The 25,840-nt window shown below is 36.9% G+C and overlaps 1 protein-coding gene across 2 annotated transcripts in view; it reads left to right on the top strand.

The window, feature by feature from the left end:
* The window catches only part of LOC150074877 (microtubule-associated serine/threonine-protein kinase 3-like), a 644,779-nt gene that overhangs the window by 16,171 nt on the left and 602,768 nt on the right, over window positions 1-25,840 (top strand). For both annotated transcript variants that reach the window (XM_090389436.1, XM_090389435.1), the window contains exon 2: window positions 24,030-24,111. In XM_090389436.1, coding sequence (XP_090245562.1) covers window positions 24,030-24,111 — 82 coding nt within the window. The remainder of the gene's footprint in view (window positions 1-24,029; window positions 24,112-25,840) is intronic.

Below are 25,840 nucleotides of genomic sequence, written 5' to 3'. Positions count from 1 at the left end.
AGTTACCTCCACTATACCAGGTGAAAGTTTGTTCCAACCACCCACTGGCTACATTTGAATTTATGCGCCCTCAGTTGGTTAGTCTGAGCAAGAGGAAGAATCCCATTAGCATTGAGCTTGCTTGATCCCTTCAAGGCCTTATACACTTCAATTAGATCACCTCACAGGTGCCTAGTCTCCGGATGCTGAAATTTTCAGAACTTAAGTCTTTCTTGGTAAAAACCAACTCTTTGATCTGCTTACCAATCTCGTTGCCCTTCTCTGTACTCGATCCAGCAACTCTACATCTTTCCTAAAATGAGGATTCCAGACCTGTGTACAGTACTAAAGGTGTTGCCTGACCACTGCCTTATACAAGGGGACAATCATCCCTCCCTTATCCCTGCTAGCAAAATTCCTGTATATCACTGACAAGACACCATGTGCTACTCTTGAATCCTTTTTGCAATGCTCAGAAAACTTCATATGTGACTGCACAATTACCTCTCCTGTCCTTTTCATTCTCCACTACCCTGAGTGTAGCACCACCCAGTTGATATGTTACTCCGGTGTTACTGCTACCCATATGCAGTACTTTACATTTGTCAATGTTAAACTTCAGTTAGCACCTTTCAGCCCGCCTGCTCAACTTTTCCTGCAATAGCGATAAGTGTAACAAGTTGTAACTAACAAAGTCACTAGCTAAATTTTAAAAAATTCACCAGCAAATGCCACTAAGTCTATTTGTAAAATGTTAACACACATTAATATGTTAACTAATCAAAAAATACAATAGAATATGCCAAAAAAATCCTGCTGATTAAACCCTTCAAAATACTTATTTATTACAATTTAAACCTTACTTTTCTTCTGAGCTACTGGATACCATACAATATTTCTGCCAAAAACACTGCCACGATAGCGACCGGAGTAGCAAGTTGTAACTTACAAAATCACTAGTTGAATTTAAAAAATAAGCTAATGAATGCCACTAAATCTATTTGTAAAACATAAATTAATATGCTGACTAATGAAAAATACGATAAAATTTTAATGAAAACTTATCGGCTTGTAGCAGCAGCTACAGAAGTCTACATCTTCACCAAAGGACACCTGGCTGCCATCCCATTCAAACAGTCTTAATTTATGCTGTCTTGTGTATGTCACATGACTAAGTATAACGATGCCCTTGATGTTTAACTTACTTAATCTTGATCGTATGTATAGCTTAGCTTAATTTTCAGCACTCACCTCATATGAGGTGAGTGCTGAAAATTAAGCTAAGCTATACATACGATCTAGTTATTACATTACAGCACATAAGGACTCCTTAAAAATCAAGAGCTTACTTAATCTTTTAAAACCTGGAATACTTCGCTCCACCTCAATCTCCTAGCTGTCTAGTTTACAAATACTCCAACATACAGAACTTGAAGAACTTGAGAATTTATGCCTTAACCAGTCTTGTTAACCAATCTCTCCATTAAGTCCATATCTTTTTTAAAATGGGGTCTTAAAGCAATGTATGCAGTATTGATGATTTGGTTTAACCATTGCCAATTATATAAGGGAAAGATCACCTCTTCGTATCAATTGACAAATATTCCTATATACCATTAATACAATCCTATGAGCTGTTCTAGCAGCAATGAGTGAAAGAAAATTGGATTTTTTTCTATGAACAATAGCCCAAACAACCTTACACGGAATGGCATTATGTAGGATTTACCTTCCACATGAAATTTTGAGTTGATGGCATCAGAAGTTCGGACATATGGTGAATTCATTGATTACCTTCAAAGGGTTAAATCTCCATTGCCTTCATTATGGGTGAATATTATTTTTCCATGCTACTAATATTTCTTAAGCAATTACCAAGAGTCCCTTTGAAGAGTCCAGTGACTATAGCAATTAGCATAGGAACTCTTCACAGATTCTCTTCACTTCCTCTATGACAATGCTCCAATTCTTAGGATTAGCATTGGAATTATTTCCACACCCATCTGATTCTTCAGATGTGTTCCACTTTGAATTACTATTTGTTTTAACACTGAAAGGTATATTAGAAAGGGTGACACCTTGAGACAAATAATGATTTTATTGATATGTTTAAGAGCCTAGCAGACCAAGGAAGTGGGTTCTACACAAAGGTGGTGGCAGTGGGGCCAGTCTTGAAAAGGTGAAGTAAGTTGCAGGTATTGTGTAGCAGGTTGAGAAAAAGTTGATTCACTTTCAAATTGCTTCATTCTTTCTGTGGTAGGCTGGAAACTTAAATGTTACTGAGTACAATGATCTTGATCATGGATGAATTAATTAACTAAGTAAATAGAGTTAAAAAAAAAAAAAAAAAAAAAAAAGTAGAAGAATAAAATATATATAAAAAAAGAAGTATATAATCTGGCATGCAAATGATGTCATACTAATGGCAGGAAATGATACTGATTTGCAAAAATGCTACATGATTAGAAATAAAGAAAAAAGCAAAAGTGTATAATATGGAAATATCCATATGAAAAAAAAAAAAAAAAAAAAAAAAAGCTTGTAATAGCAAAAGAACCACTCAGATCCAAATTAGAAGGGAAGTGATGAAAACAGTAATGACATTTCCTACCTAGGAATACAGTGGAATAATTCAAGAAATAGAAAAGAAACATTAAAAAGTAGTAGAATCATGGAGGGGGGCAGTTAAATAATAATTTGGAATAATCCAAATTAATTGGGATGCTGAAGTAGCTAAAATACAGTCCATTCCGGTTATTTGGGACACATCGGGGACTATTGCATTTTGGCCCGATTAAGCGGCCGCCCCAATTATCCGAAGTTTCATGTAAATAGTTAAAAATACAATGTATCCCCCACCCTTTACAATTGATTCACTGGACAATCAAATCACGTTATGATGAACTCACTATAGTAAAGTACCGTTCACTATACGACGTGTAGTAAGTGCCCGGTCATTGTGATGACGTTTGTGAATTGAATTTTAATTCTATTAAACAGCGATTCTAATTAGTGAAAATAGGAGGAATATTATTCACAGGCCAAAGATATATTAAGCACAAATTTACCCTTTATTACCTTACCAATTAAAAAATTAAATGATACGTGAAAATCAGAAGAATATATGTGATAATTGGAATACTTAATACGTACTGTAATATGTACGTACGAACCAGTTGACATTTCTGTTCACTGATACTTGTGGGTGTGATATTCAATAAGCAATCAATAACAAAGAACACGGCACACACAAATTGCAAGCCGAGTGGGTAAAGTACCTGCCCGGCAACCCAAAGGTCGCGGGTTCGATTCCCGCCTCGGGCTTGGATCAAAGTACTGCAAAAACCTTGGGAGGTGCAATATGGCCACAGAAGCCGATGCGCCAACAACTACCAAATCAAAAAAAAAAAAAAAAAAAAAAAACACAAATTGCAAGTAACACAATACACGCAAGTGAGCACAGAGTAACGAGTTACAAAGCTTTAAAAATAGGAATGAAAAGAAGATCTGAAAATTAATTTTTTTATTTGATTGACGATTTCATGGAAGTGTAAACACATTTCACCATAATAACCCACAGAATTCCAGCTGTCGCTATTATCGCAAATTCAGTAAGATCGAGTTTACTGTCTGTTTATGATAGATTTCACTAACAGAAAAGTCCAATAAACAGGTGAATGCTAATTGTTTTTATTGTTTTATGGTTGTGACCTCCAGAATTTCGACCAAACCACATGGTACCGTTGGAGACAATCGTAGGGTAATCTCCAGTGCTGCGGTCTCCAGCCCCAATTAAGTGGCATGCTGTCCCAATTAAGCAAAGTAAACCCTGACTGTTTTCTCGATTAGTTTCTGTTTTTTAAGATTTGCCCCAAATAAACGGCTGCCCCGATTAACCAGTGGCCCAAATAACCAGAATCCACTGTATATAAAAACTATACTAAGACTTATAAAAACATGTGCTGCTGAGACAAGGGATACAACAGCAAAAATAAAACAAACAGATGAAACCATAGAAATGAAAATACTAAGGAAAATAACTAGCATTAGTAGAGGCATGTGATGTAAGAAAGAAAGCTTATATGATGTAAGAAAGAAAGCCCATCCATTAACTCCTAAAGTTTGTCTAGTTCAACCTTCAATTTATTTAAGCTGTCGATGTCAACAACAACAGATGGAAGTTTATTCCAGCAATCAACTACCCTCTGGCTAAAGAAAAATTTCCGAACATCTATTCTACAACTGTCCTTCCTCAGTTTGAATTTATACCCACTCAGGGTCGTAATCTGAGCAAGAAGAAGAATCCCATCAGCGTTGAGCCTGCTCAACCCATTCAAGGTTTTATTTGCTTCGATCAGATCACCTCGCACCTGTGAGGTAATCTGATTGATGATTGACCATTCAAGGACTTATACACCTCATTCAGAGAATTTATGCTCCCTCGTGTATGTAGTCTCAGCGAGTGAAAGAATAACTTTAATATTCAGCTTACGACATCCATTCAAGGCTTTAAACAGTTCAGTCAGGTTTTCCCACATGTGCCTGGTCTCGAGATGCTGCAGTTTGCAGAACTGAAGCCTTTCTGGGTAAGCGCACCCTTTTGTTCCTTCTCCAATCTATTTTCCCATCTCTGCATACATTCCAAAAGATCTACATTCTTCCTAAAGTGAGACTTCTAGACCTGCTTGCAGTACTCAAGATCCCGCCTAACCACAAAGTTATACAAACTTTGTATAACTTATACAAAGCCTTATACAAAGAACTAACAAAGTTTCTGTATATCATTGCCAAAACTTTATGAGCTGTCCTGGCAGCAATCTGCATTGCTCTCAGAAAATTTCATATCTTACGGCACAATTATCCCCAGATCTTTTTCATTCTCCACTACCCTGAGTATAGTACCACATAGTTGATATTATACTCAGGGTATAGTACCACACAGTTGATACTATACTCAGGGTATAGTACCACACAGTTTATAAGTTACTCTTAGTAAAATAATATCGTATCGAAAAAACGACTACATTACTATGGTTCAGTTAAAGGAATTGAAGTCCAGAACATACAATATTCCTGCACTTTTCGGTCAGGTAAAATTACACAAGACTGGGTTTTCTATTTGACCTATTGTTTCCTACAGGAACTCGGCATTTTCATCCTTAGCCACACATGTATATAACATTATAAAACCCTTTAGACAGGTAATACAATTTGGGATTAAGAACTACGATACATTATTTAATAAGCTTAAAGACTGTAGACTCGGCGACAATGACAATTTATTCTCACTAGATGTTACCTCATTATATACGAATGTAAACGTTGAATACACATTAGATATTATTTGGGATATGTTAAATAAAAATTCAACACTGATTAATTATACGAAGCTACCTATTAAGGAAATTTTTCACTTAATTAAACTGTTAGTTGAGGCTAACTACATCACCTTTTGAGACAAGGTGTACAAACAAATTTTTGGATTACCTATGGGTTTGAGCCTGAGTGGCTTAATGTCAGAGATCTATCTCTCAACGATTGAGCAGATACATTTGACACCTTTTCGAACCCGTATCACATACTATGGGAGGTATTTAGACGATGTTCTAGTTATTACCGATAGTAATACTATCCAAGACATTTTACATTCGTTTAATAATATTCATTCTAGACTCAAATTTACATTGGAAAAGGAAGATACGGATACAAAGTCATTAAAGGCGCCTCCGTAGCCAGGTGGGAAGGAGCAGCAATGCGCAGCACACGCTTCTTGATTAGACCGGGGTTCGAGCCCGTCACCACCAAATATGGAGGATGCGGAAAGGTCAAGGAATGACCACCGCATATCCCGGAGCAATATGGCCTTAGTTGCTAATGCTCCTAAAAACCAACAAAACAAACAAAACAACAAAGTCATTAAACTTTCTAAATTTCACACTTACCTGGGACTTGAACAAAATACAATTTAGCATCTATCGAAAACCTACAACACCGGTATGCTTCTACATTATAATAGCTATCACCCGTTCACCTACAAAAGATCAATTATCTTTAATCAATTTCTTAATGCCTATATATATTCAACGACGGATTCTGCTTTGGACTCAGAAATACAAATATTAACTAGCAGATTCTTAAACAGGAGTTGTTCCATTACCACAATAAACCGAATTAGGGTACAAGGTAAGGATAGGATACAAAATACTACACCAATCAACAGTAATATCAAAAAATACTTTATTTCTGTCCCATATGTTGAACGGTGGCACAAACAGCTTAACAGATTCTTTAAAGATACCAAATTTAAAATTGGACCTAGGCCAATACGGAAGTTACACACTATAACGAACAATCGCTTGGTTCTTTCAGCGTTTGCATCACAAATTAATGATCTGGTATACAAGATTTCTTGCGGTGATTGCGACTCGTCTTATCAGGGTTCGACCCGATTTTCTCTTAATATTCGTGTAAATCAACATGAAGCCTCAGTTCATGCTTCTCGTTCAGCAGCGTCAGAATTAGCCTTTCATGCCATTAACGAAAAACATACTTTTTTATTTAACGAGGCCAAAATACTTAACGTTCAACGTAATTATACGTGACTATTAATTGCAGAAACCGTTGAAATTAAATTACACGAGAATTCAGTTAATGTTCGGCGGCCATATTTGATCTCCGATGCGTGGACCTTTACGCGCATGCGCGAAGACAAATAATCTCTATTTAAGTATCAGGTTTAACCCGATTCGGTAATTTTCATTCCTGTGATCACGACATACGGTTGAAAAGCATTGTCAGCTTCAGGAAGGAAAATCGTTTTGAATATTTTCGTTGGATTCTTTTAATTGTGTTAATTTGATTTTTAATTGTGTTAAATTGATTATTTAATTATTTATATTTTACTCTAATATACCGGTAAGTTATCAGTTTTTTTCGTTTTTTCCATTTTAATTTCTGGAGGGTATCATACGGATGTGTTCTATGCACTATATTGAGGTAAACTCTTATTATTTTACTAATAATATGCCGACCGGGCTAGCCGAGTGGGTAAATGCCCGGCAACCCAAAGGTCGCGGGTTCGATTCCCGCCTCGGGCTTGGATCAAAGTACTGCAAAAACCTTGGAAGGTGCAATATGGCCAGAGAAGCCGATGCGCCAACAACTACCAAATCAAAATCAAATCAACTAATATTATTATCAACGTAGAACATATTGAGTAGTACAGCTCTGATTCATACTATATAAGTTACTCTAGAGTTACTCCTACCCATTTGCAGTACCTTGCATTTGTCAATGTTAAATTTCAGCTGCCATTTCTGAACCCATGAACCAATTTTCCTAGATTTTGTTGCAGTAATCCTGGGTATAACCTCCATGCACAAGTACATGGTGGGTGACCACCCAGATGTGAACCAACGTAAGCAAGGGTCGAGGTGTGGCGCCTACACCACATAGAGGAATGCCGCCCCACTATGTTACCAGGCAGTACGAGGTGGTAGATGACTCTCATCAACCGGTGAAATACCACCACTTTGCTTATTGGAGGCTTGAAGTGGTGTTTAGTCTCTAGAGCTAAGTTCCGGTCAACCCTTCCCTATCTCTTCCCTCATGCAGTATGATTAATGACTTTTGAGGTTATGATTAACGTCGTGGTGAGATCCAATATTCCTTACATTTCGAGGGTACAGCTATAAAACGGTGTTCGCAGGCCAGCCGCTAGTTAGTACACTGGACCGAACCTATTGGTAACTCTCCAGGAGGCTTCCGGATCATCTTACTACCTCTACTCTGCCAGATAGTGACTGGAGGGAGTCCGAGTAGTGTGTATGCGGGGAGCATTGTTGAGGCCACGTTATGTCAAGGATCTGGGTATATTCTTACCACGCGTATGCCATATTCAAAAATTTCATTACTTCATACAGCATGTCCCACCCACTTTTTCTTACTATTGAATACACCATGAATTGTCAAAATAATAGAGCAAGCTTATCTGCGAAAAGTTTTAAACCTCCCAACCACTTCCTAATTCATTTCACAAATATACGTGGTCTCAATTCTAATCTCAGCGATGTCCATTTCCACTTGCAGTCTGCTAAACCCTATGTACTTTTTCTGACAGAATCTCAGTTATCGGTTGATTCAACTACTGCTCATCTCAGATGCCTAAATTATTCGCTGTATGATTCCTTTCGCCTCAAAGGTGGTACTTGTGCATATGTCCATTCTGATATTCCCTGTCAGAGACTTGGCAATTTGGAATCTCCTCTCTTTGATCTTCTCTGGCTTAAAATCTCTCTTCCTCATAGTGTCAAATTCATCTGTTGTCTCTACCGTTCTCCCAACTCCACTAAACACTTGGAGCTCTTTGACTTCCTCTCTTTGCAACTTGACTTTCTCCAGTCCAACTTTCCTAACAGTGAGGTAATTTTCCTTGGTGATTTTAATGTTCACAACTCCAGCTGGCTTCCATTTTCTAGTCACACCGACCCAGTAGGTCGAGATGCTGAGGCTTTTGCAATTACTAATGACCTGGCACAGATTGTTCATTTTCCTACAAGAATACCGGACAATCCTAATCATACAGCTAATATGCTTGATCTTTTTCTCACAAACAACCCTTCTAAGTACACGGTTGAAGTGAGAGGTCCATTAGGCACTTCAGATCACAACTTGGTGATTGTCTCTTCTCCAATGGAACCTTTATCTCATGGCTATTCCCAACCTCGTGTTGTTTTGCCTTTCAAGAATGCAAAATGGGATGACCTGCAAGACTTCTTTTCTTCTTTTCCTTGGTTGGATTACTGTTTCAAAACTTCTGATGTCAACATTTGTTCAGATCGTCTCAGTGAAATTTTTCTTGCAGGAATGGAATCCTTTATCCCACACTCCACTTTAAAATCTCGTCCTTTGTCCAAACCTTGGTTTTCCAATAAATGTGCTAAAGCTGTTCAAGAGAAGAATGTTGCATATCGTAATTGGCTTATTTCTAATTCTTCAGTTTCATTTTCTGCCTACACCAAAGCTCGCAACAATTGTAAAGCAGTTATTAGCATTAGCATTGGCATATGATGCAAGAAAGCAAGCTTATTCAGCATCAGCCAAAAAAAAAAAAAAAAAAACAAAACACACACACACACCACTCCCATTTCACCCCCCCCCTCCCCGTTCATTCGAAATACCTGTCCAGTTGAGCTTTAAATTTGTTTAGGCTATAAACTTCAACAACAGGTGATGGAAGTCAGTTCCACCAACCAACAACCCGCTGGCCAAAGGCAAATTTCCGCACATCTATCCGACATCCGTCCTTCCTCAATTTGAATTTATGCCCTCTGAGGTGATTATTCTGAGCAAGATGAGGAATCCCATTGGCATTGAGCATGCTCAAACCATTCAAAGCCTTATACACCTCTATCAGATCACCTCGCCGGCGCCTAGTCTCCAGACTCTGTAATTTGCAAAACTTAAGCCTTTCTTCGTAAGAGCAACCCTTTGTTCCATTCACTAATCTTGTTGCCCTTCTCTGTACCCGTTCCAGCAGCTCTACATCCTTCTTGAAATGAGGCCTCCAGACCTCTATACAGTACTCAAGATGTGGCCTAACCATTGCCTTATACAAGGGAATAATCACCTCCTTATCCCTGCTAGAAAAATTCCTGTATATCATTGACAAGACACCATGAGCTACTCTTGCAGCTCATGCACTGCTCAGAGAACTTCATATCTGCCTGCACAATTACCTCCAGGTCCTTTTCATTCTCCACCACTTTCATTCTCCACCACTGATACGTTGCTCTGGGGTTACTGTTTCCCATATGTAGTACTTTACATTTGTCAATGATAAACTTCATTTGCCACCTCTTGGCCCATCTGTTCAACCTTTCCAGATCCTGTTGCAGCAGCATAGCGTCATTAGTGTCCTTAACAACCCTGGCAACCTTTGTATCATCTGCAAACTTGGACATTAAACTTGATATCCCATCATCAATATCATTCATAAACACCGAAAACAACGGACCCAACACTGAACCCTGAGGAACTCCACTAATAACATTAGTCCACGTTGAGCAGTGTCCATTGATTACCACTCTGTCTTCTGCCACTCAACCATCCCCTTATCCATAGCAGCAATTTACCTCCAATGCCACACTGCTCCAATTTGTGCAACAGTCTTCCATGTGCAACAGTATCAAAAGCCTTTCTAAGATCCAAATATATAATATCAAAGTTATTCCCTGCATCCAGTTCTTTTGTGACTACATCATAGTATCCAATCAAATTGGTCAGGCAAGACCTGCCCTTAACAAAACCATGCTGCGTCTGAGCTATAACTGAATTCTTGTCTAGATGATCCTGCAGTGCTTCTTTAACCAGTGCCTCCATTAATTTACCTGGAACAGAAGTTAAACTAACAGGTCTATAATTACTTGTGTCAGCCTTTGATCCTCCTTTGTGAATTGGGGCTTACATAAATTTCACATCTCCAGTCTATGGGTACCTCCCCTGAGTCCAAAGAAGCTCTCATAATTATGGCTAGGGGTTTGCTTACTTCCTTTGCTGCCTCCTTTAATATAACTGGATAGATCCCATCCACCCTAGGTGCCTTTTTTATGTTTATCCTCAACAATCTCTCCTCAACTTTCCTCAGGTATTACAAAATCATCCAGCTCACTGCCAATGTTACTTTACCTACATCATTCTCCTTCCTGAATAATTCCTCATGCGTGAATGTAGATGCAAAATACTCGTTTAGATTGTTAGCCACCTGAGCAGGATCCTCAACTGTTGAACCATCAATATCCAGTGGACCAATCTGATTCATCCCTTTCCTTCTTGAGTTTAAATATGTAAAGATCTCTTTTCTGTTTTTCTTTGCATCCTTTGCCAAGGATTTTTCGTAGTCTGCCTTTGCCTGCCTAATCTCCTTTGTGACTTGGTTTCAGACCAACTTATATCTATCATAGGCTTCCATGTCACCCATTAATTTGTATGTATCCCATGCATTTTTCTTCTCTGCCACAGGTCTCATTAGTTCATCTGACAACCATTTAGGCCTAAACCTTGAACAATATTTCTTAGTTGGTATGTAAAGCCTGGTAGCCTCCAAGATTAGTTCCTTCAATGCTTCCCATTTTGAGTTTGCTGTTGGTAACATCATCAGTTGGTCCCACTGTATAGAATTTAAATACTGTCTCAGATCATCATAGTCGCCTTTACGAAAACAAAAATACTTCCCTTTACCTCTGATGGTAGTTACCTCCTTGAGTAAATCCCACTTCAACACACTGTGATCACTGCCACCTAGTGGTTCATTTATCTGCAGATTCTTAATGCATGAAGAATCACTACTGATAATCAGAACAAGAGTATTGCTCCCTCTTGTTGCCTCACGAACATGCTGATGTAGAAAACAATCATCCAATAAATCCACAAAAGCCTTGCTAGTGTGCGAGTGACGAACCCACAAATTCCAGTCAATATCTGGGAAATTAAAATCCCCCATTATAAGACTCTCTAATTTACTGGCCCACTCTATTTCCCTGTACAGTATCTTATTATACTCATCAGAGTCATTAGGCCTATAGCACACTCCTACTCTCAATTTTGATTTCCCTATGCTTATGTCACACCAAACTGACTCGACACTGCCCTGTCCATCGATGTCCACTGGCTTCACTTCCTTGGACTTTATGTGTTTCTTAACTAATAGCATAACCACTCCTCCCCTCCTGTCCTGTCTATCCTTTCTATACACATTGTATTCCCCAAATTCCAGTTCCGCATTAATTATATCTGTGTCACACCACGTCTCTGATATCCCAACAATATCTGCCTTTGATGTTTTGAGCAATACCTCAAATTCATCAAATTTATTTACCAAACTCCTAGCAGTTTGTTCAGATCGTCTCAGTGAAATTTTTCTTGCAGGAATGGAATCCTTTATCCCACACTCCACTTTAAAATCTCGTCCTTTGTCCAAACCTTGGTTTTCCAATAAATGTGCTAAAGCTGTTCAAGAGAAGAATGTTGCATATCGTAATTGGCTTATTTCTAATTCTTCAATTTCATTTTCTGCCTACACCAAAGCTCGCAACAATTGTAAAGCAGTTGTTAATCAGTCCAAACTAGAGTTTGAACAGGCTAAGAGTAGAAAACTTGCTTATTGCCCTAATGGTAGCCGAGCATTCTGGTCTCTTGCCAAAGCTATTGGCCGCAACTTTTGCCCATCTCTGTCCAAACCCACCTCTGTCCAAACCATATGGTTCTGTTGTCACTTCGGCCAAGGATAAAGCTGACCTGCTAGCATCCCATTTTTCTTCCAACTCACGTATTAATGATCTTGGTAAAACACCTTCCACCATTCCTAATACGCTCCATTCAATGCCCCCTGTGGCTTTCCGTCAAAAGGATATCAGAAGGATTTTGATGAATCTTGATGCTAAGAAAGCTCCAGGTCCTGATGGTATTTGTCCACTTGTTCTCAAAACCTGTGCTCCTGAACTTACTCCTATTCTTTGCCGCCTTTTTTCACTTACTTATTAGAAAGGTGTTTTTCCTTCTACTTGGAAATTTGCTTATATCCAGCCAGTTCCTAAAAAGGGTGACAAATCCCTCCCATCCAATTATCGTCCCATTGCTATTACTTCTACTTTTTCTAAAGTAATGGAGAAATCAATTAACCGCCAACTCTTAAACTACCTAGAAACCTTCCATCTGATCAACGATCGCCAGTATGGATTCCGTCAATGTCAATCCACTGGTGATATTCTGGCTTATGTTACCCATTTATGGACTAATTCAATGAAAGGTTCGGTGAAACCCAAGTAGTTGCTCTTGACATCTCAAAGGCTTTTGATCGTGTTTGGCATAAAGGTCTTCTAAACAAGCTTCCAGCTTATGTTTTGCCAACTGTTTTTAGTAATTGGTTATCCAGTTTTCTCTCTGATCGCTCACTGAGGGTGATGGTAGATGGCTCTCTGTCTTCTAACTTCTCCAATAATGCCGGTGTCCCCCAACGTTCAGTTCTTTCCCCCACTCTTTTCCTCTTGTATATTAATGACCTTCTTCCATTGGCTGGAAATCCTATCCATAGTTTTGCCGATGATAGCACATTGCATTCCACTTTCCATTTTGAGAAACCTTGTCCTGCTCAATCAGCTTCAACTTCTTGAAAATCTACTACCAATTCCTTAAATGCCGATCTTCAGGTAATTCTCCAGTGGGGCATAGACAACTTAGTTGATTTGAACCCTTCTCAAACTCAGTCTTTTCTTATATCTCGCAAAATGGATTCTTCTGCTCCTATGCTTATCTTTAGTGAAACTCCGATTTCTAGGTAAAATGATATATCTCTTTTGGGGATTACCCTGACATCTAATCTCTCTTGGCACAAGCAAATTACAAATATTGCTTCTTCTGCATCTAAAAAACTTGGTTTTCTCTTTCGCTCTTGGCGTTAGTTTTCTTCCAAACAGCTGCTGACTCTGTATAAATCGCAAAACCGCCCTGCCATGGAATATTGTTCCCACATCTGAGGTGGTGCCCCCAAAACCTCTCTCAGGCTTCTTGATTCCATTCAGAAGAGGGCAGTTAGGTTAATTAATGATTCATCTCTAACAGAGTCTCTTCACTTGCTTTCTCATAGACGTACTGTTTCTGCTGCATGCCTCTTCTACAGATACTTCCATGGGCACTGTTCTTTGAATTGGCTTCTATAATTCTCGCTCTCTCTTTCAAAACAGTCTGAACACATGCCGCCACCAGCCAACATCCATTTACTGTCCAACTTCAAACCCACAGAACCAACTTTTCATCTTCCTCATTTATTCATTCAACTGCTGTTTTCTGGAACAACCTTCCTTCATATCTATTTCCTGAAAATTACAATCTACAGAAGTTCAAGTCCAATGTCAAGAAATATCTTCTTTCGTCTTCTCAACCTCCAACCCAAGCACAGTACTAAGTACTATAGGTTCTAATACCTCATGTTTGGGGTTCACATAAAAAAAAAAAAAAAAGAAAGTAACTCACCCTGATGAGTGTTGATAACCACCCTACCAACCTTTGTATCATCTACAAATTTATACATTAATCCTGATATACCTTCATCAATATCACTGATAAATATTGAAAACAGTAGTGTATCCAGCCCTAAACCCTGGGGAGCTGCAACATTAGTCTTTGAAGAGCAGTGCCAATTGATAACCATTCTTTGGCTTCCATTTAACCATCCCTTTATCCATAGCAGTAACTTGCTTTTAATACCACATTAAACTAATAAAACATTAAGAGATAAAATTAAAAGTAAGAATCAGGAAACAGTGTAAAATACAATCTGTTAATGAGTTGAACAAAAATATTGAAGAACTATAGACTCATTGACAAATAAAATAAATAAAGGCAAAGAACAGAAGGTGGAAAGATGATCTGGCCTAAATCCAACAAACAGGGGATTGTGAATGGTGTCGAAATATTTCCAGGGAAAAACAAAACATTAAATATTTGGTGTGAAATATACATTTCCTTATTGAGCAATACCTGAACATCTGAAACAAAGTTTTGCTTATATATACTTGTAATTTAGGATATATGTAGTTGGGAGGGTGCAACTGAATTTTTATTTGTTTGATTTTAATGGGATTTGGGACAGCTTGACAAATCTTTCTGAAAGATTTGTAAATAAAAACTTTCATTTAGTAATGAAATTTGCATTGCAAATTTCATTGCATTGGATAGATGCAAAGAAAATAAATGATTACTTGTATTTTTCTTAAGATAAAGTCATAATATGCATAGCGCAATTGTATGTATATTATTTACAAAAATATTGTGCAAAATCTGTATAATGTAATTTAATTTTACATTAAACGTTTAACGATTTTTCTTTATCTCTTGTGTATGCAATTGTATATTATTTACAAAAATATTGTTCAAAATCTGTATATATTTTAATTTAATTTTACATTTAAACGTTTAACGATTTTTCTTTCTTTCTTTTTTTTTTTCTCCCTCAGACTTCTTGTTAGCAGACACTTCTCTCTAACGGACACATTTTCGTTCCCCATGGCTGTCCGTTAAAGGGAAGTTTCACTGTATATATATTTATTCTTAATAAGTTTCCATATATTAGAATTTATTAGACTTTCCATATATTAGACTGTCTGGTTTCGTCAGTAGTGACAAGATTTGTTTCTGCATGCTTATTCCCAATGAACCAAGCATTTTTGTTTATTTTATTTAAACTATTGTCAAAAAAATTGACTGGCCTACACGATTAAAAAAAAAAAAAAAATTGTAATATCTCCTCCCCCGAAGCACACACTACGGACCAACCTCAATTTGTATTTTGACTTTCACCTTGGAATAGGTGAAACAGTCAGCAGACAAGAAGAAAATAATAATAAATAAAATAAATAATAAAACTAACAACAGCAGTGCACAGTGGGCCAGAATATATCCCAACCTAGCCAAAATTTTTTCTTAGTATTGCAGTGAGAATAATACTTAGAAAATTTATTTCTAAGTACAGTGGATTCTGGTTATTTGGGCCACCGATTAATTGGGGCAGCTGTTTATTTGGGGCAAATCTTAAAAAACAGAACCCAATTGAGAAAATAGCCAGGGTTTACTTCGCTTAATTGGCACAATATGCCGTATAATCGGGGGCAAGAGACTGCAGCACTGGAGATTACCCTATGATTGTCTCCGACTGTACCACATGGCTCATTCGGATTTCTAGAGGTCACAACCATTAAACAATAAAAATAATTAGCAGTCACCTGTTTATTGGGCTTTTCTGTTAGCGCAATCTATTTATATTTATATTATTAAATCAAACTTGGTGTGTTTCTGTGGGTATATTATACAGTGGATTCTGGTTATTTTGGCCCCTGGTTAATCGGGGCAGCCGTTTATTTGGGACAAATCTTAAAAAACAGAACCCAATCGAGAAAATAGCCAGGGTTTACTTCACTTAATTAGGACAAAATGCTGCTTAATCGGGGCAGGAGACTGCAGCACTGGTTCCCACCGTACCACGTTCAGTCGGATTTCTGGAGGTCACAACCATAAAACAATAAAAAAATTAGCAGTCACCTGTTTATTGGGCTTTTCTGTTAGTGCAATCTATCATAAACGGATAGTAAACTAATCTTATTGAATTTGTGATAATACCGACAGCTGGAATTCTGTGGGTTATTATGGTAAAATGTGTTTACACTTCTATGGAATCTTCAATCATATAAAAAAAATAATTTTCAGAATCTTCTCTTCATTCCTATTTTTAAAGCTTCGTAATTCGTTACTCCATTCTCACTTGCGCGCATCGTGTTACTTGCAATTTGTGTGTGCCGTGTTTTTTGTTATTGGTTGCTTATCTTTTTACTGTTTTAAATTTTAAACCCCAACTACAAATGTCAGTGAACAGAAATGTCAACTAGTTTAGTTAGTACGTACATATTACAGTATGTATTAATTATTCTGATTATCACGTATATTCTTCCGATTTTCACGTATCATTTAATTTTTTAATTGGTAAGGTAATAAAGGGTAAATTTGTGCTTAATATATTTTTACTTTTATAGCCTGTGAATAATATTCCTCCTATTTTCACTAATTAGAATCACTGTTTAATAGAATTAAAATTCAATTCACAAATGTGATCACAATGATGGGCACTTACTACACATCATATAGTGAACGGTACTTTACTATGGTGACTCCATCGTAACGTGATTTTATTGTACAGTGAACCAGTTGTAAAGTGGGGGTAATTGTATTTTTTACCTTCTTAAACTTCGGATAATTGGGGAAGCCGCTTAATCGGGCCAAAATGCATTAGTCCAAATGTGTCCCAAATAACCGGAATCGACTGTATTATTTCTAATAATTTCATTGTGAGTGAAACAACACTTAAGCAGAATAAACACAATGAAGAATCAGGAAGAAAGTGTATTTTATGATGCTGTTTTGTCTTTGCTACTTCTAGAAGCCGTTTTTGTCTAAATCCAATGATTCACATAGCTCGATGTCAAAGTACTGGAAGACTTGTTTTTGGATAACGTATTATTTTATTATTGTCCACAATATTATTTTCTCTTTTTTTTTTAATTGTGAGGTAAAGAGTTGGCTTGGTGTTAGTGAATCTACTAACAAATTGCTATCATTGACCTAGAGAATCTAGTATCCTGTTTTGCAGAAGTGTAAGCATGGCTCCATATGTTCATATGACACCAAGAAAAAAAATGTGTAGTTGTTGCTTTGTCCCTTGAAGGGCTTTCCATGTGTACTATCACTGATAAAATAGGCTCCCACCAGTCAACAGTATTCCGGGTGCTGAAATTAAAGCATGAAACTGGTGATGTGAAGAGAAGACCTGGACCAGGCCATAAGAGAGTGACTACGCCTTCCCAAGATCGATATTTGAAATGGCCATGCCTTCGTAATTGCCATACTAGTGCTCCTGATCTAAAACTGGACTTTGAGATGGCCTTTGGTGTTGAAACAAGTGCACGACCTATCCAAAGACAGTTTTCGGAATGTGGTCTGCTTGCCTATTCACCCAAGAAGCCTTTGTTGATCCAACAAATGAGGAAGAAGCAACTTACATGGGCTAAAACACATGTTTCATGGACAAAAGAGCAGTGGGACACTGACACCTGCAAGTCTCGGATGGGTAGCAATACGTCAAAAGACGAAATTGGAGGCATACCATCCTGACTGCATAACACCAACTGTAAAATTCCTTGCCAGTCAGATTATCTGAGGATGCATAACAAGCAAAGAGGTGGGGTGAATTAAGTTTATTAATGGAATGGTGAATGCAGAAACCTACACTGCTACCTTGGAGGATTCTCTGAAACCGGTTATTAGGGATCACCACACAGGTGTCCAAAACTGCATTTTTCAGCAGGACTCAACACCTTGCCACACAGAAAAATTGGTAGGTTTATGCTATTTAGATTTAATGATCAGTTTGTCTTCTTGGCTCACAAGGTTTAAAGCAATGCCAGTATTTCTGAGGTATGACTGAAATTAAAGCATGAAACTGGTGATGTGAAGATCTGGATCAGGCGTAGTCACTCCAGAAGGAGTGACTGCGCCTTTCCAAGATCGATATTTGAAATGGCTATGCCTTCATAATTGCCATATTAGTGCTCCTGAAATGCTTCAGAAATGCTGGCATTGCAATGTCGGACTTGCCTGGCAACATCCAGATTTGAACCAACCCTATTGAAAATTGCTGGTACATAATGTCATCTAAAATTGCTCAGAAGAAGCCAAAAAATGAGATTCAGCTGCAGTAGCACATTGTAAGGGTTTGGTACCACGAAATTGGGCAGCTGTATATCCAGAAGTTGATTAACTCTATGCCAGATCGTTGCAAGGGTGTAATTGCAGCTTGAGGACTAATAATAAAATACTGAAGACTTATTTTGCTGATGTACAGTACATAATACTATTATGTTAACCTGCCATTTCAGTTTGTATACGTAAATGCAATAAAATGTATGTTTGGTTGTCACGATTGCTATTTGCATGATTTCTCATATTTACATTAATTATGCATTTTACCCTTTGGGAAGATATTTATGGCAATTAGATATATCAAGTGGAGTCTTTTTATTGGATTTCATTCACAGAGATATGCCATCTAACAAATGCATTTCAAACATTTCTGCAACCCGCAATGCAGCACAACACACATTATTTGCAAAATTCACAAGTGATGCAGTTTTGTCTGCACTGTAGACTGTTATACAAATTGGAGCCATGTGGCATTAAGGGAAATTTGCTGTTATGGATAAAGGGGTGGTTATGCGGAAGAAGACAGCATGATTGTCAGTGGGCACTGCTCTTCTTAGACTTATTATTATTAGCAGAGTCCAGGGAAGAGTGCTGAGTCAATTTAAGATTGTTTTTCTATATTTATTAATGATAACTGGTGAAAGCATATCAGGCTTAATATCTAAGTTTACAGATGATATGAAGGTTGGCAGGAGTGGTTAATCACAGGTATTTAGGGTATGTTACTGCAACAAGAACTAGACAAATTAGGTAGATGGGCTGAGAAGTGGAAGTTGAAGTTTAATATTAACAAATTATGAGTTGTGATCTGATTTCGAGAAGTATAAGGCCTTGAATGGGTTGGACAAGCTCATTGTAGGAAGATTTCTTTTAGCCAGCGACCATTGATAGAGGGAATAAGTTGCCCTTGCAGGTAGTTGAGGCTGACAGTTTGAATAAATTCAAAGTCTACTGGATACTTACTTGTGTAAGAAGGGAAGCAAAGCACATAATTTGTATAATTCTTATCTACTTGGTTTTTTTTATTTTTTATTTTTTGCCAATGCAGCAGATGCCTGTGGTTTCCTTGCACTATTTGGCAAATACTATTACAATTACTCAATACAGTCAAAGCCTTATTACACACCCCAATTAAATTTACTCACAGATGCCTAGTCTCCAGGCATTGCAGTTTGCAAAACTGAAGCCTTTACTCACAAGGGTTACTCTTTTGCTCTCTCACTAATTTCGTGCTCTTCTTTTTACATCCTTTCTAAAGTGATCTCCAGACCTGTGTGCATTATTCGATATGTGGCTTAACCATTGCATTATACAATCATCTAACCAAAACCTCAAGCCTTGTAATTTGAATTTATGACCACTAGTTCTGGAATTGTTTAGAACAGCGAGAATTTCACTCTCATTCATTCATTTTACTAATCCCTCTCAGAGCCTTATAAACCTCAATCAGGTCACCTGTGAGATCTCTGGTTGCCAAACTCTGTAGCCCACATAATCAGAGTCTTTTCTCATACGGTTGTCCTTCTGCCGATCTCACCATTTCAAGTTGCCCGTCTTTGGACTCTTTTAAGAATACTCAGTCTTTTTTTCAGATGTGGTCTTACAATTGCCTTTTACAGTTTTTATGACCTCCCTATCTCTACAGGATAGCATTCAATAAATCATCGATAGAACACCATGGGCTTTCCTGGCTGCCTGTTTATGCTGTTCAGAAAACTTCATATCTTCCTGTATTGTAACTCACAGATCCTTTTCCTCCTCCACTGTTTTTAATTCAACCCCACAAAATGTATAATTTATTTGTGGGTTGCTACAACATTAAAACATAGCTACCACTTCTCCAACTACCTTCGAAGTTGATGTCAAATCATTCTGAAGGAGCACTGGTCATTAACAACTCTGCCAATCTTCATCATCATCTGCAAATTTTGACATTACTCCTATCCCTTCGTTGAAGTCACTTATGAAAATGAGAAACAACAGTGGTCCAAAAACTGATCCTCGAGGGACGCCATTCCTGACATTACACCAATCTGAAGAATATCCATTAATCACAACCCTTTGCATTCTGCCCTACAGCCACCTAACAATCCATCTTGTTACCAGTAATTTCAGCCTGTCGAATCTTATACAGTAACCTCTTATGACGGACCTAGTCAAATGCATTGCTAAAATCCAAATAAACTATGTCAAAATTATTTCTTAAATCTAGCTCATCAGTAACTGTGCCAAAATAGCCTACTAAGTTAGTTAAGCATGATTTACCCTTAACAAAGCCATGTTGTGTGTCATTCAGAATGTCATATCTATCCCAACGTCCCTGGATTACACTCTTAATCACTGCCTTTTAAGTTTTTTTTTCTACCGCTGAAGTCAGGCTAACCGGATTCACTCTTAGAACCACTTCTATATATTGGCAATACATTGGCACTTCTCCAATTAAAAAGTAAGCTCAATGCTGATGGAATCCTTCCTCTTGCTCACTATACACACACACACATGAGAGAAAAAATTGAAACTGAGGAATGGTTGCAGGATATGACTGGAAATTTGCCATCAGTTAGTGGGTGGTTGATTTTTGGAAGCAGTTCCCATCTGGTGTTGTAGAGGTGGGTAATTTGAAGAAGTCAAAACCTTTTAGAAGGGATGGACAAGTGATATGGGAAGTTTTTTTTTTTTTTTTCCCCTCTCTTCTCCTTTCTCTCTCCTTCTCTCCTTGTTGATACTATATTAAATGGCTGTCTTGTGTCATATACAGCTAGGTCGCGTTTAATGTGGACCAAAATTCAGTTAATGCAAGGCTAGCTGCACTAGCCTCGTATTAGTCTCGCATTAGACGCTGCTCCACTTGTTTATCTCGCGTGTGCATGTGCTACTGCCTGTCGTAATATACGTTAGTTTTCGTGATTTGTTTTAAGTGCCCTTAACAAAATGGACAAAAGAAGATTCCTTCAGATAAAAACACTACGAGCGCAAAAAAGAAGAGGTTCGTTATTAGATTAGAACAAAAAATTGATGTGATTGAACGACATGAATGCGGTCATAGCAACTCTAAAATAGGACGAGATGTCAGAATGCCTGAATCTACGGTACAGAATATTATAAAACACGCTGGGGAAATAAAAGAAAAATGTAAAGTTGCATTAGCCTTTTGTGGTTTGCAAACATCTACAAGGAATAGAATACTATGATAGAAATGGAGTGTCTTTTAACTGTATGGATTGAGGATTGCAATCAAAAATGCATTCCCCTTAGCAGAGCAGCCATTCAGACAAAAGCTTTAAATTTATTTAAGAGAGTGAAAGATAAAAATAATGAAGTAGAAGAAACATTTAATGCAAGAGCTGGTTGGTTTGATCAATTTAAAAATAGAATTCAGCTGCATAATGTTAAAATTACCGGTGAGGTGGCCAGTGCAGATGAGGATGTAGCATCTAAATATCCTGATGTTGAAAAAAAAAATAATTGAAGATGGTGGATACACTGATCAACAAATATTTAACGTGGATGAAACCGGTTTATTTAAAAATTTATTTTCAATTATTTAAAAATAATTGAAAATGAAAATATGATTTAAAAATATATCAATTATTTAAAAAAAAATAATTGAAGATGGTGGATATACTGATCAACAAATATTTAATGTGGATGAAACTGGTTTATTCTGGAAAAGAATGCCTTCCAGAACTTACATTTCCAACAAAAACTCAACCTGGATTTAAAGTGTCTAAAGATCACCTAACACTTTTATTGGGAGGCACTGCTCAATGTGATTTTGAATTGAAACCGATGCTTGTTTATCAGTCTCCAAATCCTTGCGCTCTAAAAGGCTACAACTATAGATCACTACCAGTTATTTGGCGATCAAATAAGAAAGCATGGGTGACCCGTGACCCAAGCTGTGTTTGTTCATTGACTGGTTTTCAAGCTATTTTTGCCCAGCTGTTGAAAAATATTGCAAGAAAGCAACACCGCAATTACTAATTTTGGATAATGCTCCAGGTCATCCAGCAACACTCGGTTCATTATGTGAAAATGTAAAAATCATTTTTTTGCTGCCAAACAACATCTTTGTTGCAGCCCATGGATCAAGGGACCATCGCAACATTTAAGGCCTACTACATAAAAAAAACATAAAACTACAGGAGGTGATGCAATTTCCTTAACAGAGTTCTGGAAAAATTATAACATCAGACATGCAATAGAAAATATTCAGCATGCTTGGCAACAAATAACTGTAAACAATGTGTGTGGAGTGTGGAAGTGCATTTTGCCTCATTGTGCAAATAGTAGTGGTTTTGAAGAAACTGTTATAGAAGAAATAACAAATATTGGAAGAGAACTTGGATTTGATGAATTAGAAAATGGCGATGTTCCGGAACTGCTCAATTCACACTCGAAAGAATTGACTGATGATGAGATCCTACTTTTAGATCAACAAAGAACTTTTGAAGAAACCAACAGTGATGCCAAAGAATGAGATAATGTGAAAGTGAAGGAGTTCGCTCTCAAGGAATTCGAAGATATTTATCGAGCTGTAGAAGTTCTGAAGCAAAAAATTATGGATGCTGACCCTAACCTCGATCGAAGCATGCAAATTCGCTAAGATGTGGATAAAGCACTCTGCATCTACCAGCATATATACAAAGATGTAAAGGAGAAAACAGTTCAGTCTACTCTTCTAAAATATTTCGAAAGACAATAAAGATATGTTCGTCAGTGTAAGCTTACCTTTAGGAATGATATTTAGAATTTTTTTTTTTTTGTTTTTATTTTGTTTTCTATAATTACAGTACTATATGAGGCACCTTTGTAGCGAGGTGGGCAGGAGCAGTAGTGCATTGCACACGCTTCTTGATTAGACCGGGGTTCAAGCCTATGACCACCAAATATGGAGGATGCGGAAGGTCAGGGAATGACCACTGCATATCCCCAGCCAGAATAAAGGGCGAGGGTTGGCGTCAGGAAGGGCATCCAGCCGTAAAAATTGCATGCCAAAACAATAAAAACGCTGACCCCCATATAATAATGGGAAAAAGGAGAGGACAAAAAAAAAAAAAAAAAAATTACAGTACTATATGACTTTGTTAATAATAAATTTAAATTATAAGTATATTCTTTTTATCCTTTACTGTAATATTTCGTTAATAAACATATAAAAACTTATGTTTTAAAATTTTTCATTACCTATTTCCATCGAGCTGGAACCATTTACCATATTTTACACATAATTATAACTTTGAATAATGTGACTACTTCATGGGATTCATTAGTCGCACTAATTGCGACCTAGCTGTAGTAATACTAATATACTAACTTCATGGATTTCACCTTCATTATTATTTCTTATGGGCATTAGATTAAATGAGCACTTGTTCTTTCCTGAATGCCCTGCCAATTTTTATTTCATTGTAGGCTCTTCAGCGGTTCCATTTTGAAATCCAATGAGAAAATGTGATAAATCATATCACATTTTGATTCTAGCAACATTTATTTGTAAATGGTATTCTTGTAGTAATGTGGCAAAGATTAATGATAGCAGCCACCTTTTCTACAGTTATCTTGAATAAATAAATATTTAGTTAGTTTTCTTTGTATTTTGATGTTATAGCATTTTGGAATTAAATTCAGTTGTGACTGATAAATTATTTTGGCATGTATTTTAAAGTTAAATTCACTTGTTTACTTCTGTGTATTGATCACCTTTATTGAATTATAGTTGTATAAATTTTATTTTCATTTTAAAGATGTGATGGTCGTCGCTGGTCTCTAGCATCTTTACCGTCATCAGGCTATGGGACAAACACACCCGGAAGTTCAAATGTATCTGTGAGTTCAGTTCTTTTTATGAAATTGAATATTTACTAATATGAAGTATTACTAGAGTTGAAATAAATGAACATTATGAAGATGGAGATAATCTGTAATAAAATAAACAGGACAGTACCTCTTATTGTCAGAAAGGGTGTGCTATTTATTTGAGTTACAAGGCAAGTTTTTTGTAAAAATGAACACTCCACATGAGCTATCTTTTTGTTTTGTTATACCACAAAATTTGCTTCTATGATATAGAAAGTATGATGTGCCTTTCATATACATTGTTTATACAAGTACTTGTTAAAGCAATTAAAATAATTACAATAATAAATCTGTTATATACAGAATTATCTCTAAAATAGCATATTTTAGACATTAATGTAATTTAAAATTATAATAAATCAAGAATACAATTAAAATAAAAAAGTTGAACATAAGAAAAAATATTAACTTTATTATAGTCTGATATAAAGAATAAAATTAATAAAATAAAAAAAATAATGCTAGCCATCATTGAAGCAAGATATCTGCTGAACAAAACCACTTTCATCTATCTAAATTTATTATTTTGACTAAATAATTCAGTAGCATATTCATTAAATATTTGAAAAACTGCTGTTAAAATACTGATAGTATTATGATTGGTTCATGTAAGAATAAAACTAAGTAGTATGGTGTAAGCTTGGAAGGACAAGTGAATTTAATCCAGGCTTCACTTTTCTCAGAGACCTGAAGATAGTATTACCAAGGATAAAATATAAGGGAGCAATTATAGAGAACAGTTTCTCTCCTCTTCTCATTCAACAATTGAATTATAATCCTAGAATAGAAAAAGGGCAAACATTTCTTACAATATACATATGAATGTTGAAAAACATCATATAATTATGTGGATAAAATGCAGATTTATAATGGTCTTCATAGATGGAAAAATTTTTTAAACAGTGGAAGTTTTAAAGGGGTCATAGTAAAAACTTATGAGATATTTTTAAATGTATAAAAATATATAATAATATAAATAAACATATAAAACAATATTTAAAGATATTTTGTAATAAAAATTAACCATAGGGGCTCACATCTGGTGAGTATGGGCTTGGCACACCCAGGGTCCTGAGCTGGATATCATCATTCTTCCCTTTCTTGGTGATTTCCTTCAACTTATGTCTCTCTCTCTCTCTCTCTCTAGGTAACTCGGGAATATTTTTTTGGCTGGTGCAGCATAAGCCACAGGCTTCCTTGCACCATATAGCTAATAACAATAATAACTGAGAGCAAAGTGGAGGAGAAATTGTTGAAGTTAAACATAAGGAAGGCACCTGATGTGGACGGGATCTATCCAGTAATATTAAAGGAGGCATCAAAAGAAGTAAGCAAACCCTTAGCCATAATTATGAGAGCTTCCTTGGACTCAAGGGAGGTCCCCGTGGACCCCATTTGTGCAAGTGTATCACCAATTCACAAAGGGGGTTCAAAAGGAACAGGTTTCCATCTTTTGTTGTGGAAGCTAATAGTCTAAATAAATTTAAAGCTGAGCTAGACAGGCATTTGAAACGAATTTTACACCTCAGTGCCTGTCCAGGCATTGAGGTGTAAAATGGGAAGTTTTTTTTTGGCTGATGCTGCATAATCTTGCTTTTTTGCATTGTATGCCTCTACTAATGCTAATGCTAATATGAGACTCCTCTGGACTTCTTAGGTAGGAAAACATTTGAACTGGGGTTCTCGTAATCGATTTCAG

Source organism: Mastigoproctus giganteus, unplaced genomic scaffold (assembly GCF_048544385.1).
Source record: "Mastigoproctus giganteus isolate SK-2022 unplaced genomic scaffold, ASM4854438v1 scaffold_18, whole genome shotgun sequence".
NCBI lineage: Eukaryota > Metazoa > Arthropoda > Arachnida > Uropygi > Thelyphonidae > Mastigoproctus > Mastigoproctus giganteus.
This window is presented reverse-complemented; position numbering and strand designations above follow the sequence as displayed.